Below are 18,553 nucleotides of genomic sequence, written 5' to 3'. Positions count from 1 at the left end.
CACACACCACACCACCACCAAGGCTAGCACACTCCCGCCGAGCCTTTACCACTCTCTCTTTCTCTCCCTCAACCCCTCTCTCTCTCTTTCTCTCCCTCAACCCCTCTCTCTCTCTCTCTTTCTCTCCCTCAACCTCTCTCTCCCTCAACCTCCCTCTCACTTTCTCTCCCTCAACCTCTCTCTCTCTCTTTCTCTCCCTCTCCCTCAACCTCTCTCTCTCCCTCAACCTCTCTCTCTCTCTTTCTCTCCCTCAACCTCTCTCTCTCTCTTTCTCTCCCTCAACCTCTCTCTCTCTCTTTCTCTCCCTCAACCTCCCTCTCACTTTCTCTCCCTCAACCTCCCTCTCTCTCTCTTTCTCTCCCTCAACCTCTCTCTCTCTCCCTCAACCTCTCTCTCACTTTCTCTCCCTCAACCTCTCTCTCTCTCTCTCCCTCAACCTCTCTCTCACTTTCTCTCCCTCAACCTCTCTCTCTCTCTCTTTCTCTCCCTCAACCTATCTCTCTCTCTCCCTCAACCTCTCTCTCTCTCTTTCTCTCCCTCAACCTCTCTCTCTCCCTCAACCTCTCTCTCTCTCTCTTTCTCTCCCTCAACCTCTCTCTCTCTCCCTCAACCTCTCTCTCTCTCTCTTTCTCTCCCTCAACCTCTCTCTCTCTCCCTCAACTCTCTCTCTCTCTCTCTCTCTCCCTCAACCTCTCTCTCACTTTCTCTCCCTCAACCTCTCTCTCTCTTTCTCTCCCTCAACCTCTCTCTCTCTCCCTCAACCTCTCTCTCTCTCTCCCTCAACCTCTCTCTCTCTTTCTCTCCCTGCACCTCTCTGGGGAGTCTGTGTTTCTGCAGAACATGGGGGATTGTTCAATTGCTGAGAAAATGTACAAAACGTTTAATCTTTTTTTCTGCTGGGCCTTTTGATAGTAAAAGGGGGGAATAGTGTGGAGAGGCATTTTACTCACCACTCAAGATGTCAAAATGGATTTGCTTTTCATGCATAGCTAATAATTACAGGAGCGGTCTAAAGAGAGAGAGGGAGAGAGAAAGACAGAAAGAGAGAGAATGAGAGAAAGTTTCCCTACCTTGAAGTTGTATCAGTAGTGAGGATGTTTCTGATATCTCAAGATAAGCTCAGAAGAAATCAAAACAGCTGCTAATCCAAAGAACTGTAAGCCGAGCCAACGCTGATAGTCTGATGGTGGAGAGCAATGAGCTGCAATCTCTTAAGGAAAACTATTGAAACTTCTCCCATGTACCAGTGCTGTTTCTTAAGCTAGAACACAGGAAGTCCTGCTCACAGTCAGAAAGTCTGAAAGTAATAATAGATATTTGTGGTTTTTTTGGAAAGAAATTCCGTTTTTTTGAAGTGTGTGAGGGAATGAGGTGGAGAAGGATGAGGCAGAGGGGGTTGGGGGTTAGCAGGCCTGTGTGCTGTACCCAAACCCTCTTTACAATGTGTCAAAACCTTAACTGGCAATCTCTACTGACAGCTATGAGCATGCTTCACCTTGCTTTACTGCTTCACAGTAAATTATTCCGTAAGAGGGGATACACATATTTTCTCACTGGTTAAAATGTTTTCTGGCAGGGGGTTCAGAGTACTGCTCAGTGCCGAGATACAAGCCGGAGATTACAAATGTACATTTTGCTCACAGCGACCATCTCGAGGCCTGTATCCACACACACACACACACACACACACACACACACACACACACACACACACACACACACACACACACACACACACACACACACACACACACACACACACAGACACGCACGCACGCACGGGCGCACACACACACACACACACACACACACACACACACACACACACACACACACACACACACACACACACACACACACACACACACACACACACACACACACACTCTTTCTCTCTCTGTAAGGAGGGAGAGGTATGTGAGGTGTATACTGTAATGTACATCTACCAGGATCTCTAAACTGTCAAAGAGATGTCTTCATTAACATGAGGAGGAAAACAAGAGGAGAATTCACACTCGTCAACGCATCCCCTCAGCCATGGTCAGAGACCCCCTGTGTACATCTTATATAATCAGGAACATTTCAAACACACGCTGGGAAGCACAAGACCCAAAAGGGTGTCCTTAAGACTTCTCCTTTAAAAGAAGGGATTTTTAAGCCCCACACACCTTTTAAAAGTGTTTGCAGAAAAAGGTTGATTCTGTTTGTTGTTGTTTTTCTCACAGAACCCAAAGGCTTGAACTGGAGCTCTTGTCTTTCCTTCCGCCTCTCTGACTCTCTCTCTCTCTCTCTCTCTCTTTCTCTCCTTATACCCCTCTCCCTCCCCTCATTCTTTTTACCTCAACTAACCTCCACCCCTTTTAACAGAGGCTAACCTGTTAAATACCTCATTAACCAAGTAAGGCACACGTTTAGCTCTTTCACTGTGGGCTTAAGTGTTCCGACTAAGGAGTGTATTTTTCTAATGTGGAAATATGGTTGAGATGGGAAGCCTGTCCATGCGTGAAGTGGAGTGGATAGGAGAGGGGACTCTGTCAGAGTGGAAGGGTCAGAGTCGGGAGTCAGGGAGAGCTTCAAGCGTTAACGTAATTGCAAGAATGTGAAAAATGAGGCGGCTGGGCTCCTGAGCGGAGCGAAAGGTCAGAGCGCGCCTCACACAAAACAACTGGCTGGAGAACGGCCTCATTAGACCATTAAATCAGCGGCCCCCTCTCTCTCTCCTTTCTCTCTTATTTTTTCTCATTCACACTCTTTTTTTCTCTCTGTCTTGATTTCCTCTCTCCTCATTTTCCCAACTCTCTTTTTTTCTCCACATTTCTCGTTCTCTTTATTTTGCTCTATCCCTCTCCTCCATCTTTTCCTTGTGTCTGAAGGGCTTTTTAACCCAGGGCTTTGAGCTGGAGCTGTGTACAGTATTTAGGCTCTTTTGGTCTTGGGCAGGGAGGCCCAGGTCCTACTGGGTCCTCCTCGGCCTAGTGCTCCGCGTCGTACGGTAACTGTCTTTGCCTATATTGATCAGCTGTTACTGGATCCGGTGGAGAGGAGTCGATAAGTGCTCTGTGGATTACAGGTCACTTGTACTTATGTGTGTAAAATAATCAATAGGCAGTGCATTTCTCTACTCCCCTGTTCTCTCTACTCTCTCTGCTCTCTCTCTGCTCTCTCTAGTCTCTGTACTCTCTCTACTCTCCCTGTTCTCTCTACTCTCTCTGCTCTCTCTCTGCTCTCTCTAGTCTCTGTACTCTCTCTACTCTCTCTGCTCTCTGTACTCTCTCTGCTCTCTGTACTCTCTGTACTCTCTCTGCTCTCTCTCTGCTCTCTCTAGTCTCTGTACTCTCTCTGCTCTCTCTCTGCTCTCTCTAGTCTCTGTACTCGCTGTACTCTCTCTGCTCTCTGTACTCTCTCTGCTCTCTCTGCTCTCTCTAATCTCTCTGCTCTCTCTCTGCTCTCTCTCTGCTCTCTCTAGTCTCTCTAGTCTCTGTACTCTCTCTACTCTCTCTGCTCTCTGTACTTTCTCTGCTCTCTCTACTCTCTCTGCTCTCGCTGCTCTCTCTGCTCTCTCTACTCTCTCTGCTCTCTCTGCTTTCTCTAATCCCTCTCTGCTCTCTCTGCTCCCCTACTCTCTCTGCTCTCTCTACTCTCTCTGCTCTCTCTGCTCTCTCTGCTCTCTCTACTCTCTCTGCTCTCTCTACTCTCTCTGCTCCCCTACTCTCTCTGCTCTCTCTACTCTCTCTGCTCTCTCTGCTCTCTCTGCTCCCCTACTCTCTCTGCTCTCTCTACTCTCTCTGCTCCCCTACTCTCTCTGCTCTCTCTGCTCTCTCTGCTCTCTCTACTCTCTCTACTCTCTCTGCTCCCCTACTCTCTCTGCTCTCTCTGCTCTCTCTGCTCTCTCTGCTCTCTCTACTCTCTCTACTCTCTCTGCTCTCTCTGCTCTCTCTACTCTCTCTACTCTCTCTGCTCTCTCTGCTCTCTCTACTCTCTCTGCTCTCTCTGCTCTCTCTACTCTCTCTGCTCTCTCTACTCTCTCTGCTCCCCTACTCTCTCTGCTCTCTCTGCTCTCTCTGCTCTCTCTACTCTCTCTGCTCTCTCTGCTCTCTCTGCTCCCCTACTCTCTCTGCTTTCTCTAATCCCTCTCTGCTCTCTCTGCTCCCCTACTCTCTCTGCTCTCTCTGCTCTCTCTACTCTCTCTGCTCTCTACTCTCTCTGCTCTCTCTGCTCCCCTACTCTCTCTGCTCCCCTACTCTCTCTGCTCTCTCTGCTCCCCTACTCTCTCTGCTCTCTACTCTCTCTGCTCTCTCTGCTCCCCTACTCTCTCTGCTCTCTCCCTTTCCCCCTTGTGCAAACCTCTTTTCTGCATCGCCTAGTCCCTTCTACTACTAGCTTTGCAGGAATGACAAATAATGAATATAAAATAAACCTGAATATAACAGAAAAGTAATTTGACAGATGTACCGACACTTACTTCTGGGGTAAATGTGGGTTAAATCTTTGAGCTAAATCTTAGAGCTACTTTCCACCCTGCTAATTCGCAGTGCACCTCGTGAGCCGGAGTTACTGTCACCGTCAAGCCCCTTCCGCTCAGCCAGACAGCTGCCTGTAATGCAACTAGTCCTGACACGGGACCACCACAGGCCCACCTCTAGGAGTGTCTCTGTGGTCAGTAATGGCTCAGCAGCACAGCCACTCCAACAGGCCCACAGACTCAGACAGACTCTATGATTAAACCAGCGCAACCACAGAACAAAAACACACACACCATCGATACATTTTATTGCCTATTGGCAAAACGATAGCCGTGATTGGACATGACAAGCGTTTGGCGTCTTGTGGAGACAGACTGTGAGAGCGAGAAGAGTGTGTGTGTGTGGTGTGATGAAACGCCATGTAAACCCCGAATGGAAATGGACACAAACAATAACACACACTCGTGCACACATACACACACACACTGCCCCCAGTGAAAGGAGATCTGACTGCAACAGAGAACACTGAAAACAAGGGCAGTACAAGAAAGGAAAGGCTAGTGGCTAATCAACACTGTTGTCTTAGCAAAGACACTAGTAAGATAACAGAGTTGGATCACTTAAATTTGTTCTGTTTTGGTGTTGATGCATTGTGTTGATGCCTGTGTTTCAATATTTCAACAAATGTGAATACAAGAAGATCTAAACAGTTTAACTATCCAAAATGCAGACTCACAGACATGACTTGCATTATTGGCTGGCCCTCGCTTCATATTCGTCGCCAAACCCACTGGCTCCAAGTCATCTATAAGTCTTTGCTAGGTAAAGCCCCGCCTTATCTCAGCTCACTGGTCACCACAGCAGCACCCACCCATAGCACGCGCTCCAGCAGGTATATTTCACTGGTCACCCCCAAAGCCAATTCCTCCTTTGGCCACCTTTCCTTCCAGTTCTCTGCTGCCAATGACTGGAACGAATTGCAAAAATCACTTAAGCTGGAGACTCATATCTCCCTCACTAACTTTAAGTACCAGCTGTCAGAGCAGCTCACAGATCACTGCACCTGTACATAGCCCATCTGTAAATAGCCCATCCAACTACCTCATCCCCATACTGTTATATATATTTTTTTCTCCTTTGTACGCCAGTATCTCTACTTGCACATTCATCTTCTGCACATCTATCACTCCAGTGTTTAATTACTAAATTGTAATTATTTCGCCACTATGGCCTATTTATTGCCTTGCCTTCCTTATCCTACCTCATTTGCACACACTGTATATAGACTTTTTCAATTGTGTTATTGACTGTATGTTTGTTTATTCCATGTGTAACTCTGTGTTGTTGTATGTGTCGCACTGCTTTGCTTTATCTTGGCCAGGTCGCAGTTGTAAATGAGAACTTGTTCTCAACTGGCCTACCTGGTTAAATAAAGGTGAAATAAAAACATACAAATTATAACTGTAATAGAATGTAGGCATTATGATAGGCAGGCTGGCAGTCCAGACTATAAAAAGCACAAGCCGTTCTGAGCTGTAATTGGGCTTGTAGAGCTAGCAAAGTTAATATGTTTTCAATGCTAGTGAGAACTGGCAGAAATATCCTATTAACCACCAGCTTTCTTAGCACTCTGTTCAACTCTACCTCTAAATAGCTACAGTCTACAGCAGTTAATAAGGTGTGTGTGTGTGTGTGTGTGTGTGTGTGTGTGTGTGTGTGTGTGTGTGTGTGTGTGTGTGTGTGTGTGTGTGTGTGTGTGTGTGTGTGTGTGTGTGTGTGTGTGTGTGTGTGTGTGTAAGTGAGAGAATATTAACACTTTAACACCCTTTCTAATGAGCAGTAATTGTACATTTGATCGCCTCCAAAAGTAGTGTGTTGGCAAGTCTTTAAAATATTATGTTGCATGTGTGTGTGTGTGTGTGTGTGTGCTGGCTCACCTAGTTCGCTGCTGTTGTCGCCGCTCTGTGAAGCGTGGCCCCCGCTGGAGGGCCCTGGTGTGCCGGCCGAGTGTGTGGAGGTGGCGTCATCGTGGTCTCTCCAGGAAGCTGGGTTCTGCATGGGTTTTACAAAAAGAGAGAGAGAGAGAGAAAGAGAGAAGGATCCAACCATCCGTCCGCATTCCCCATCCAAACCGCAAACCAGGAGTGGAGAGCGTGGAGAGCGTGGAGAGAGAGAGAGAGAGAGAGAGAGAGAGAGAGAGAGAGAGAGAGAGAGAGAGAGAGAGAGAGAGAGAGAGAGAGAGAGAGAGAGAGAGAGAGAGAGAGAGAGAGAGAGCGAGAGAGCGAGAGAGAAAGGGAGACCACATGAGTATGTTGGAAACATGAGAGTGACATCTGTAAGAGTCTACAGTGCAGTGAGGATCTCTTGGACTGCTTACATTTCCTGGGCAAGCAAAGAGTTCTACTCATTTTGCTCCTCGCACACAATCAACAATGCCACTACAATCAAAAGCCGAAAGAAAAAAGCCTAGCGCATTAAACCGTCTGGCACTAAAGTCTCAACTCTGCAATCAAACAGTTTCATTAATACATAAGAGCACACAACACAGCGACGGCGGTTAATGTGCCGTCTGATTTTGAACGTTGCAGTCAGGGCGCTCGCTGATTGTCTAAACACATATGGCCGGGCCCCGTGGAGTTAGTTTATACCGTAACCAATTGAGACTTCCGTGTCAAGTGAGAAATATCGAGGTAAGAAGCCTAAATACACCACAAGAGCTATTCATCATTAGCACTGTCAGAAATGAAAATAAGATATGACAGTGATTCTCCCTCTAATCTGCCAAAAATGCACACACACACATGCCCCTACACACAGAGAGAGACACACACACCCACACATTCAGAGAAAGTACAGAGCACTCCTACAGAGCAAACTGGCTCAAATACTGGTGCAGTAATAGTTTTTACAGAAAAATATAGCGCTCATAAGTAGAGTTTTTCCTTCCTCTCTCTCCTTCCTCTCTCTCCTTCCTCTCTCTCCTTCCTCTCTCTCCTGGTCTTTCCCAGGTCCCTGCAGGTCCGGACCGGGAAACAGGAATTCTACAGTACTGTACAGGAAAGGCTTTATCAGTGCCACACGAAGGCAGGCTAGAGGGGGAATTTCCTCTGCCATTCACACCACAGAGAGACAGACTGTGAGACACCCCTGTACACACACAGCACAAACAGACACATGAGTCACACACACACACCCACACAAACACACAGGATAGCCTATTCAAATATAACTCATCACCTGAACACGATGACAAAATGTTGGCGAATGTTGGCCCAACGTTGTCTGGGGGCCTGGAAAAGCAGCCCCTTGAAAGGAGCCCAAGCCAAACAAACACAGGCCTGCACCAAGGCTTCCCACAAACCTCAGCCCACTTCTCCCCGCTTGCTTTTTTCACTCTCAAACACACAAACACACATACATATATGAAAAGTGGGGGGGGGAATACACGGCACAGAAATATTTCAAAAGAGCCCGTTTTTTACCATTCTGCCTCAGATCGGTAGCGTTCGCGCTGAACTTTCGCCTGCTAGTGAGGCTGTCCCGGTTTGAGTGAGCTGTTCTGGGAGAGGACAGACAGGAGAGGGCCTGGAGAGGAGTTCACGAGGAGAGGCTATGAGACAGCAGCACAGAGCAGTTCGCTGACTGGCTCGCTGGTTCCCTTGGGTGCCTGGTCCTTATGTGTTGCTGCTCCTGCTCCAGCTGTGCCTCAGCTCAGCAGCCCTCCTTTTATCTGGTACGTTTTCAGGGAGGAAGGCTGTGTTCTCAAACAGCTCAGAGCGGGGCGGCAAACAGCAGACAGACACAGGCCCTTCAGCCCCAGCCACAGCGCTCCACTACAACCCCTCTCAGCGTCAGCTGTTCACCGGATGGCAATCAGATAAAGAACTGGGAGAATTACCCAGAAGAGGAGAGGAGGTGGGGGGGAATAAGGCAGGCCGGACCGAACAATAGCCCCCCGTGGGTTTTAGCCCTTCTGAACAAGGGAGTGGAAAAGAAGAACGTCCCTACTTAATTAAGAGGGACGGATGATTGGGATCTACTGCTTACCTGGGCTATTGATCAGATACATGGGCTGAGATGGGCTTTGATGCGTCGAAGAGCCTTCGTTTACAAGTATCGGTATATTTTTTACATAGAGAGTAACATCACTAATGTGAGCCAGACTCCAAATGGCCTCTTGTTGTTCTAAGGGAAGAAAATGACTGGGTTCCACTTCCTGACACTGAAACACCCATTGCCGGCCAGACTGGCCTAGAAAGCTACTATACTTTACAGTACGCTAACTAACTCCCTCTCTCGCTCTCTATCTTTCTCTTTCTCTCTTCACACCCACTGCAGCCAGTCAGGACAGCTTCTGATCTGACGGCCAGCTAGGCCAGGAAACCACATGGATTTAATGTAACGGCTGAATCCATAGGACTTAATTTAGCTATCATTGCACAGTAATGTGTCATTTTTAATGGCTCGGGTACTAAATTAAAATCAGAGACACCTTAGCTAATGGTGTTAAAGGGAGTGATATTTGGCAGTGAATTGCAAGCCAGAAGTACAGTAAATGGAAGCTTGGCCAGGGATCTAGGCCTGGACTAAACTAAGCCTAGTTGGTCACTGTAACATAAGCACAGACCAGACAACGGTAGGATTATTTTGTAGGCCCAAACATATGCTGATGTTTTCATTTGGTTAAACAGACGCCTCAGTGTGCATATCTGTCGCTCACCTCTCTTCAATAACCGCTCTCGCACAACATGACAAGAAATATCACAACACCGGCATTAACTTTCCACACTCAACAAGGTTAACCTTTCTGAGCTAGGAAGGGTGTTTGAGTCCATTAAACTTCAAACAACCTGGAGAGAAAAAAACCTACGTCACCCAAAAGGGTCTTCCTTCATCAATCTAAAAACCAAGAGCGACTCAAAAACAGAAGAAGAAGAAAAGGAAAAAGGCCTGCAACACCACGTCATGTGACTACTCCCTGTAGCTTGGCATAATTACGAGTCAAAACATGGTTCACTCCATGCTCTTCTCTAATTGTGTTAAAGAGCACTGTTACCAGGAGGAGAGACGAGAGCAGCAACGAGCAAACACAACACGCAGCGCAGGCAGACAGGCAGACAGACAGACAGACAGGCAGACAGACAGGCAGGCAGCACAATAGATAGACTAGATGGAAAATAAGATACAAGGCAAGCCTGGTCTCCCGGGGCTGACTTTTCTATTTGCTGGGGTTAGCGTCTCACAGCTGATAATGCATGTTGTAATTAATATAAAAGCAGGAGACAATATGGGGGAGAGGCTTGTAGTGCATCAGGGCCACAGGAGAACAACTCACTCCTCCGCTCCTGTTCTCCTCCTTTTCTCATGTACACACGTCTGCCATGCCCATCGCAGCAATTTCACCGTCTTTTTTCCCCTTGGAATTTCAAATAAAATTGATTTAGCACTGTCATTGAATTTTGTTCAAATTCCCAAGATACCTAGGGGGAGGGGGTCTGAAAAAGAAAAGAATGCAGAGTGCTTCAGGGGACTACGCTGGTGTATAGTGTAGTCTCTAAAAAACACTGCCTTCAACAGCTCGGCCTGGGAGGCTCCTGTGCTGAACATGTCCCATATTGCTGACACACTAGAAACATACAGATTCATTAATCATAGCCGGCTGACATTTCAAGACGCATCTTGCCACCCCTCATAAGCAGTTAAAGTCCTCGGCCATTTTTGACGATTTTTACACGTAATTATAGAGACACGCCAAAGAAAGATGTTAAACGTGAAGGTACTCTTCTGCTGAACAACTGAGCATTTTACAACACCTACATTTATCCTCCGAGAATAGAAAGGAAACATTAATTAAGTATCTAATAATTCACTGTTGTGTGTTTTAAGAGAGGCCCGGGTGACTGCCAGAGTGTATGGTGGGGAATTTACGAAATAAGTCTCATTCCACTGAATGGCACATTACATGTGCAATCATTCTCTCAGAATGCACAGATAAGAACGTGATTCCACTCCATTGAATGCTATGTGATTAACGACATCGACTCATACAAACATGAGAACATTACTCTACTCATCAATCTGACAACTGATCGATTCAAAAAGACATCTAGACCACAGATAACAACATCTTAGAATACAACTCAAATATTTCAAATGACAAAACAACAAGAAAAGGTATTGCGAATACACACCCCTGGGCAGTAGTCATTATGAATATGCATGGGGCAATAGGTGTAAAATGCAAATCCTCTGACAGCTAAATAGGACTACAGCTTTAGAAACGTTTTTTCAGCTCAGTTGTAAGTTGCATCGGCGTCCATTGCATGGAGCTAGGAGGGAGGGACGGGTGAGTAGGGATTGTGTGTCTTTCTCTCCCTACTACCCATATTGATTAGAGATGCCTGCCAACAGGCCCCTGCATCTGAACACTAATCAAATAGGAAATGTAGGCCCAGACATTCTACCATCACAAAACAATTGTCTGGAACAGTGCAGTCAGGCCACTCAACTACATATTATTTTGATGGGGGATCCAAACAGAGACAGTTCGGTCGGCGAGAGCAGGCGCTGCTTCAATTAGAACATCTTCCAAAATGGAGAATTGCATGGTTCAACAGCACCGGAAGCCCCGGAGGCTAGACGTGGGCCAACACAGGGAGGTAGAGTGTATGATTATGGAGCAAGGAGCGTGTAGTGCTAAGCATAGGAACATAAAGAAACAGGACATATATTACATGATAACAACAAACGGCATTGTACGTTGTACAAAATGTCATATTATTGGTTTGAATCCTTGTCATCATCATTCCATCGGATCAATGGGTTTTTACGGCCCAAGCCTTTACCAGAGAACCAAATGTAAACACTGGTGTTTTCTCTCTGGCCGTGCAGTGCTAGGATAACCTGCATAACCTTTGTGGGAACTATAACCAACAGCCCTCAAGCCGTTGAGTGAAAAACCGAGAGTGGCAGAAAACTCAAATGCCACAATATTTCATCATAACAAACTATGCACAAGTCGTAAAAATGATGTCAATAGCATGTGCATGTGTTGGAGGATAATTCAAATCTTGGCCAATATGTACAGCTTGGTGGAAAAAGGCTGTACAATAGACACGAGGAGGCACAAAGAACAAATTCATTAGAACAGATCATATTCAGCAACCATTCATTCTAGACTATTTGGCGCCTTAATTGGATGTAGCACAGAGAAGGCAGAAATGTAATTTCATTAATTAAAAGACATGCGAGTACAGCAATAGTCATAGAAATCCAACGTAAGAAATCAACAGTGCCATAAAGCCCCCCTCTGACAATGGTATAATCCAATCAGCTCTGACAATACAGCGTTGAAGTGTAAATAACAGAGCACTTATTAGGGTCTACTATCAGGTAGAGAATTGAGGGGGCTAGAGAGGGAGAGCAGCCAGGTCACATCAGATCGACTTCATTATTTGACGTTTGTCCTGGTCCCCAGGACGTTGGGAGATGCCTTCAATACCGTCCACTAGGGGCAACGTGAGCACCTATTACCATCTAGTAGGCTTGCGTGCTCTGGCTCCGAGGATCGCGGGTTCAATCCCAAACCTTAACTCTTACCTTAACCCTATCCAAAACATTAACCCTTACCTTAACCAGTCAGAATTATTGCCTAAACTTAACTGTCAAAATTGTACGTTTATCCCCTGGACAAACGTTGAATACTGAAGTCAGACCATGATACCTTGTTAGAGAGAGAGGGGAAGGGAGAGGGGGAAAAACAAGCTCAACGGGCTGTCTCCGTGAAGAGCCTCATCATCTCCAGCAAGCCCAACTTTCACCAAATGAGATGTAGCCCTGGGCTATATATTAAAAATGCATATCAAAGCAAAGAAAAATGGACGTGAGAGATTCTAACTAAATAAATTAGCATATCTAACTATCAAATTGCCTTCCCCTCTCCAACTAGAAGAGAGGATAGAAATGAATAATAAAACAGAAGCAAAATAAATAATAAAATAAATAAAACAAAACAAGTGTAGCTGCAACTCAGAAACCCAACAGTAGGCCTACACACACGTGTTGCTATACAAAGATTTCAATACTCATTATATTCCTCATCGTATTTGAGGCATATACAACTCAAACTACCAAAATATGATGTGGAAATGAGTGAGCATGATGTGGGGACATAGTCATTAACTACAGGGTTTTAGGGCCTGGTTAAGCACAGGGCACTATAATATATCCTCTTCTGTTGTATGCATCCTGTATTCTTCATGACCCTAGACCTATAGTTTGAGCCATACTGTTTTTACTTTTATATCAGCAATTATATTTTGCACTGAATTTCACATTACTGTCAAGAAGTATAATAAAAAATCGATACATGTAAGTGCAACAATAAATATATGGTCAGCCTATCACAGTGCACATTACGTTTATAACAACGTAACAGTCAGTGTACGCTACAGTGTTCGCTACACTGCACATCTTATTTTATACTGCACATGTTATTATTTTATTTTTTTTAACATTTGAATAAAGATAATCTGTACATTATTAGCCTATATTCACACTACAGTTCAGCACTATAGTCGCTCAGTAAACAAGATATAGAAACGCATACGCAACCTCCTTCCGCTTTAGTAAGGCTGAGCCCAACAATTAGCTGTAGTAAAATGATCATTGCTGCCACAAGAAAGAAAGAAATCGCTCCAACCTAAATAAGACAACTAATGAAGTGGTCAGTGTAAACGACCCCAAGATAAATGACTTGTCGTGCACCTTCGCGTTTGTTTATTGCTGGTCCTGATTTTCTTTATTGGCATATTTAATTACCTAATTATCAAAATAATATTTCTCACAAGTGGACCCGATGACAATTGCTTAGGTCTAAACATTGCGAGGGATAAACATTGCGAGGGAACATTGGAAATTGGCTTGAGTATCAACCATCTGCCACGAAACTAAACAGGCTAGTTTATCTAATCTCTTCAGTATAAACAACAGAATGCCTCATTTCTACACTTAGCCTATTCTGGAGAGGAGCTCCACCATGTTGAGCTTTTAACCGCTGCTCGGCCCCACTTTGCTACGGGTGTTAATTGTGTTTTAATTCACCTTATGCTTTGCACTCTGACTGCGCAACTCTGAACAACGCGCCGGCTTTTCAAAGAGAATCAGCCGCTATTATAGCTAGACCCAACAGTTGCAGCGCAGTGACTTTGAATAATACTTCAATCTGCTTTCATTCCTAATAGGCTTGGGCTCGTGCTGCTCAGATATAAACCAGTCACTCTGTCACGAAATACACACCTCGAATTCACCAAAACGTCATCCCTACAACCTATTTAATAGGGATATTAGATCTGATCACTGATATTAAATCAATAATGAATTATCAACGTTAGGCCTTTATACAATGCACCGATTATATGCAGCGTCTCGTTTTTACACCGAACAAGACGCATTTAAGGCACGGGATAAATCTTGAAATTTAAAGGCACTGTACTTCAGGTATATGTAATTGAATTCATTATTATGGAGCCTCAAGGCCATAAAATGGGGGTGCAGAGGAGAGAGAGAGCCACTGCAGAGCAGAACCACAGGACGATCAATAAGAAACAATTAAACACATTAACAGCAACAGCAAGTAACGCCATTACTGCACTGCCAAGCCGTGAGGTAGGCCTAATACCACATTATGAACTTGACATTGATGGTAGCCCATACTGAATATCACTTTCGCCCTTTCTGCAGCAAAACCCGAAAGTTTTTTTACGCACGCCCCAAATCATTATAGTCTCTTACACTGTCTCTCGAAATTATGCCCTTGCTTTTTTTAATCATTAGTCCACTCCAAAAACGTGCTATTCTATTGTAATTCTGAGCAACATTTAATCGCTTTCACATTCAATGTCCAACAATCCATATCCCCCAAAAAACAATCCATACCCCCCCCCCCCCCCCCCCCCACAAAGAACATAACACACATGCACACACTCTCGCCTTCTGTCACACACACACACACACACTCACACTCACACTCACACACACACACACACACACACACACACACACACACACACACACACACACACACACACACAGAGAGAGACAAACAGTAATTATACACACATGAATGCCCCTAATCAAAAGACTAAAACAATAACTCACTGCATTGTATCACAAATGACTTTTGACCTAAAAATATCGATTTCCCAAATGCATCTGCAGCATGCAACAGCACCAACAGGCCTACTGCTGAGGACATATACCACGACCCAGGCTAAACGGTGACTATAATGACAGTTCACACCATGTAAAACAATCAACAAATTACACCGTTAGTAAAATACATTTGAAACAACTTCTAACGACAATAAAATGTCACAAATGACTATTTGAAAACGTCTACTTCAATATGACAAACAACAAACAACACGCACTCACAACAACGACGCCGTAACAGGCCTCTATAACTTTCTGATAAAACTATTATAAAGATAGAAAAGCTTATTACTTACGTGATCGGCTAGGTTGGTCGAAGATCCTGAAAGCTCTTCGTGGTCTGACTTCGAGCTTCCATCCCGCTCGTCTATAACTAGATCTATTGGCATTTTTCCTTTCAAACAACTGATGTACCGGTGGCAAAAATTGTCGCAGAGCTCGTGCACCTAGAACAAGGAGAAAATAAAAAATTGTCAGGATGGGGAAACGGTGCAGACAGTCCAAGAATATCTAGCCTACAATTAAGGGGCATTATCCGCGCAAGGAAACAATAGTGACATTGTTGCAGCGGTTATTATTCTCTTGAGACCAGGGCAACAAGTTGAACGGAAAAAAATAAACACCATGCGTAAGCTCGACATATAATAACCAGTTGAGGCCAAATCTCCAGCCTTCAAACCTGTGATATTACCATAACAATAATGCCAAAGCATTATCAATACGGTCAGTGTATTGTATAGGCCCAAGAGTGTGAATTCAATCCAATCACTCGGAATTATTTTATGAGTCTCTTTATGACAATTAAACATTATAGTATTTTAATAGTTGAATATTAATATGTTTCTCTTAATAATGTATTACATCACATAGAATATAAACTAATTTTCAGCTAAATTCAAAAACTGTCTAACTTTCACATTTGTGCAACAAACTAGGCTACGTACTACACGAGTTATGTAAATAAAGGGCCACATGCAGAATCTAAAGCGGATCACGTCTCAAACACTATAATCACACAATAAAAATATGAATTGTAAAAAAAATAATACCTTTTCTAATTCCAAAAGGTGAAATCGTAATACTTGTATGGCTTGTATCATCTGAAAACAAGAATAAACAATAATAAACATCAACATTTTTGGAGTCTTCAAATTATGAAAGTATAATGGAATGGTAAGCATAAGGCTACACATTGTTATTTTCACTTCATATAACAAAAACACATTCCTGCATTTTCTTGAAGTTTAGACTATGGGGTTCTCGAGCAAAGTTATGCTTCCCACATTTGTCGTGGTGTGCGATACTGCATTCGCTATTCATTTAACATTTGAAAAATAAAAATGTTAAGATGATCTAACAACTGAATTAGGCAAGACACATTTGGTCAACCGAGCCAATTGATCTGGGCTACATAGGCAGCGATTTAAACGGCAAATCCTGCTCCATTGCTCCCAATGAGTGACCATGGCGCAGGATTCGCCCAGTGAGAGTCCCAGCACTTTTTAGCCTAATCAGAGGCTTCCCTCTCGGCCTCCTGTAGGCAGCGTAATGCTGTGCCACTCGAGACCCCTCAGAGCTTCCCCTTGTTCACTTCAAAGAAACCTATCTAACATCTGTGTTGTGCTTTTGCATCAAATCCTTACATGTTTACTTTGCGATGCTGAGAACACAAGAGCATGGTTTAAGTAAAAAACAACCTAAGTAGAAGTAACAGTTACACCAAAAAGGGAATTGAAAGGCAAACGGTCGTGCATAGTGCTTACCAAATTGTCCAACTCTGGATTTGATGAAAATAAAGGTTTTTCTGCTCGGACCTAGAATAACACCAAAGATGTGGGGTTAATTCGACTACTTCTTACAGGCGTTGAATGCATTTAGTCATGAATCCATTCCAAAATATATATTTGACTTTAGTGCAATAATGTTGTATAATAAATAAAACACAATTCAAAGTTATATTATGTTTGCATTTCATGCTGTGTAGACATTCATGAGTCAATATTATCAGTGAATTTGCGTTTTAACTTCGAAATTATATAACCTAACAAACACACTTTTAATTTTCAAATGTTCAACGTTAACTTTAAAAATCAAAAAAGTGAAATGTGTAAAAAGTTAACAAGAAGATACGTGTGCTACGTGTGCCATGAGCACTTGGAAAATCCTATTAGGTGTTTAGAAAATATATAAAAAGTGACCTGTTTGGCAAAGACTGCGATGTCCTCATTGAAGGAGTCGGAGGAGCAGACATCGCCGCCTGCTACCCCAGGCTCCCTCGGAGTGCACGTCGCCAGTTCGCACTTCTCAAAAACCAGCGCGAGCAGTGGGAATAATGGGTGACTGCAAGAGGGGAAACAGAGCCTGAGCACAACCTGGCAGCCAGCTCCTCCACACAGGCTTAACACAAGCTAATCACACGGCGACACAGCAAGTTAAAGTTGTGCGTAAAACTAAAGATCCCAAGGAGTGTAAATAGTGAAGAATTTGTCAGGAATAATTTAAACTACTATACTTTCCAAGGTTTTGACTGAGATAACATTTGAAACGTATCTCCAAATTCTTCCATAAAGTAGATTACTTTGTAAACATTTTATGAATAAGCTATGTGCACATCAATGGCAAAATGCATTGTTTACAAATGACATCATTTGTCTTATATTTTTCCAATGCATGTTACGCACGGACACTAACGCATTAGTGCTGACTATTATAATGTTTTGGCGATTATACCAAATTTAAACTCGGACCTATCAACTTTTTTACAAGTAGCCATAACCATACGTTGCAGTGTGTGTTTATCCCCTTGTTACAATGTGCCAATAAGATGCATCCTTCTATTTAAAACATGCTTAGTTTTAATTGTATACTATAATAGTTATCCATATTCTTTTTAAAATGTAAGTTGTGATAATATCAGATGACTGATAAACATAGACCTCTAGGTTCTGACAATATTTAATTTTTATCTAAACTACACTTCATTTTGTAAACTTGCTAATGCATATAGGCCTACGCTGGGTTAACTTTTGCAACAAGTAAAACGTCCATGAGTCAAAACACACTGAAAGCGTAAAATAGATTAAAAATAAAGTATGTAATTATAGTCCACCTACCCATAGATTTGATCTTTATCCCTCTTTAAAACATCGTTGACAGCGGAGCCCATGCTGTTGGGCATAACGCTGGGATGGGGTGCATGAGCACCGTAGTGCTGGCCATGGAGCGGTGGTCCATGGTTCAAGTGATGGACTTGGGGTAGCGGCCGTGGAGCATGCGGGTCTCCGTACATAGACGCCGGGACCCCGACTCCGTCCATCCCACCATAATGGGCCAGCTCATCGTACTGGAATAAAACAACAACAAAGTCAGAGGATAGAAATTCACGCGTAACGTGGCCAAAATGTACATATAGGCTAATTATCAGGTAACATGTTACTGAAGTCATAGTAGGCTATAGTCAAAGCGATATAGTAAAACGAGGCTACTACACCAGCATTTGAAAAAAGTAAGCAAATCCTTGTGCCATTCCTGTTGCTTCGGCAGAAAAGGCAATCGCCATGGCTAAACTACCAAGTGAATACATTGATAAGGTTTGTATTTGTAATTACCAAAAACATTTTAAAGTTCTGAATCCCCGAAGGTGGGTTACTTTGGCAAAACACCGAATTACTTAGGAGTCCCTTTAAAACTGCTCCACGAATGCTGCGGAGACCGTCGGTTAAGCAGAGGCTTTAACTCCGCTTGAAGAGTAAAGGTAGCCTACTGCAAAAATGTCAAATAAAACGGCTTAGATATGAACAATTTATAAATAAGCCGCCACTGACAAGAGGATAGCGATATGGAGGCCCTCCTAGAGTGGATTTGTATAGGTAAGTGTT

The 18,553-nt window shown here is 43.8% G+C and overlaps 1 protein-coding gene across 8 annotated transcripts in view; it reads right to left on the bottom strand.

The window, feature by feature from the left end:
• Positions 1 to 18,553, bottom strand: part of LOC139553402 (homeobox protein Meis2-like) — a 100,447-nt gene that overhangs the window by 80,462 nt on the left and 1,432 nt on the right. For 7 of the 8 annotated variants that reach the window (XM_071365689.1, XM_071365688.1, XM_071365685.1 and 4 more), the window contains exons 2-7: positions 17,789 to 18,018; positions 16,874 to 17,015; positions 16,439 to 16,489; positions 15,725 to 15,775; positions 14,972 to 15,121; positions 6,401 to 6,515 (exon numbers count right to left, since the gene is read on the bottom strand). In XM_071365689.1, the coding sequence (XP_071221790.1) occupies positions 6,401 to 6,515; positions 14,972 to 15,121; positions 15,725 to 15,775; positions 16,439 to 16,489; positions 16,874 to 17,015; positions 17,789 to 17,991 (712 nt within the window). In that variant the 5' untranslated portion in view covers positions 17,992 to 18,018. Of the gene's footprint in view, positions 1 to 6,400; positions 6,516 to 14,971; positions 15,122 to 15,724; positions 15,776 to 16,438; positions 16,490 to 16,873; positions 17,016 to 17,788; positions 18,019 to 18,283; positions 18,524 to 18,553 lie in introns of those variants that run through there. The other variant, XM_071365684.1, reaches the window with a different exon arrangement.

This window comes from Salvelinus alpinus, chromosome 25 (assembly GCF_045679555.1).
Source record: "Salvelinus alpinus chromosome 25, SLU_Salpinus.1, whole genome shotgun sequence".
Lineage (NCBI taxonomy): Eukaryota > Metazoa > Chordata > Actinopteri > Salmoniformes > Salmonidae > Salvelinus > Salvelinus alpinus.
The sequence above is the reverse complement of the archived record's forward strand: the minus strand, read 5'-3'. Positions and strand labels throughout refer to the sequence as shown.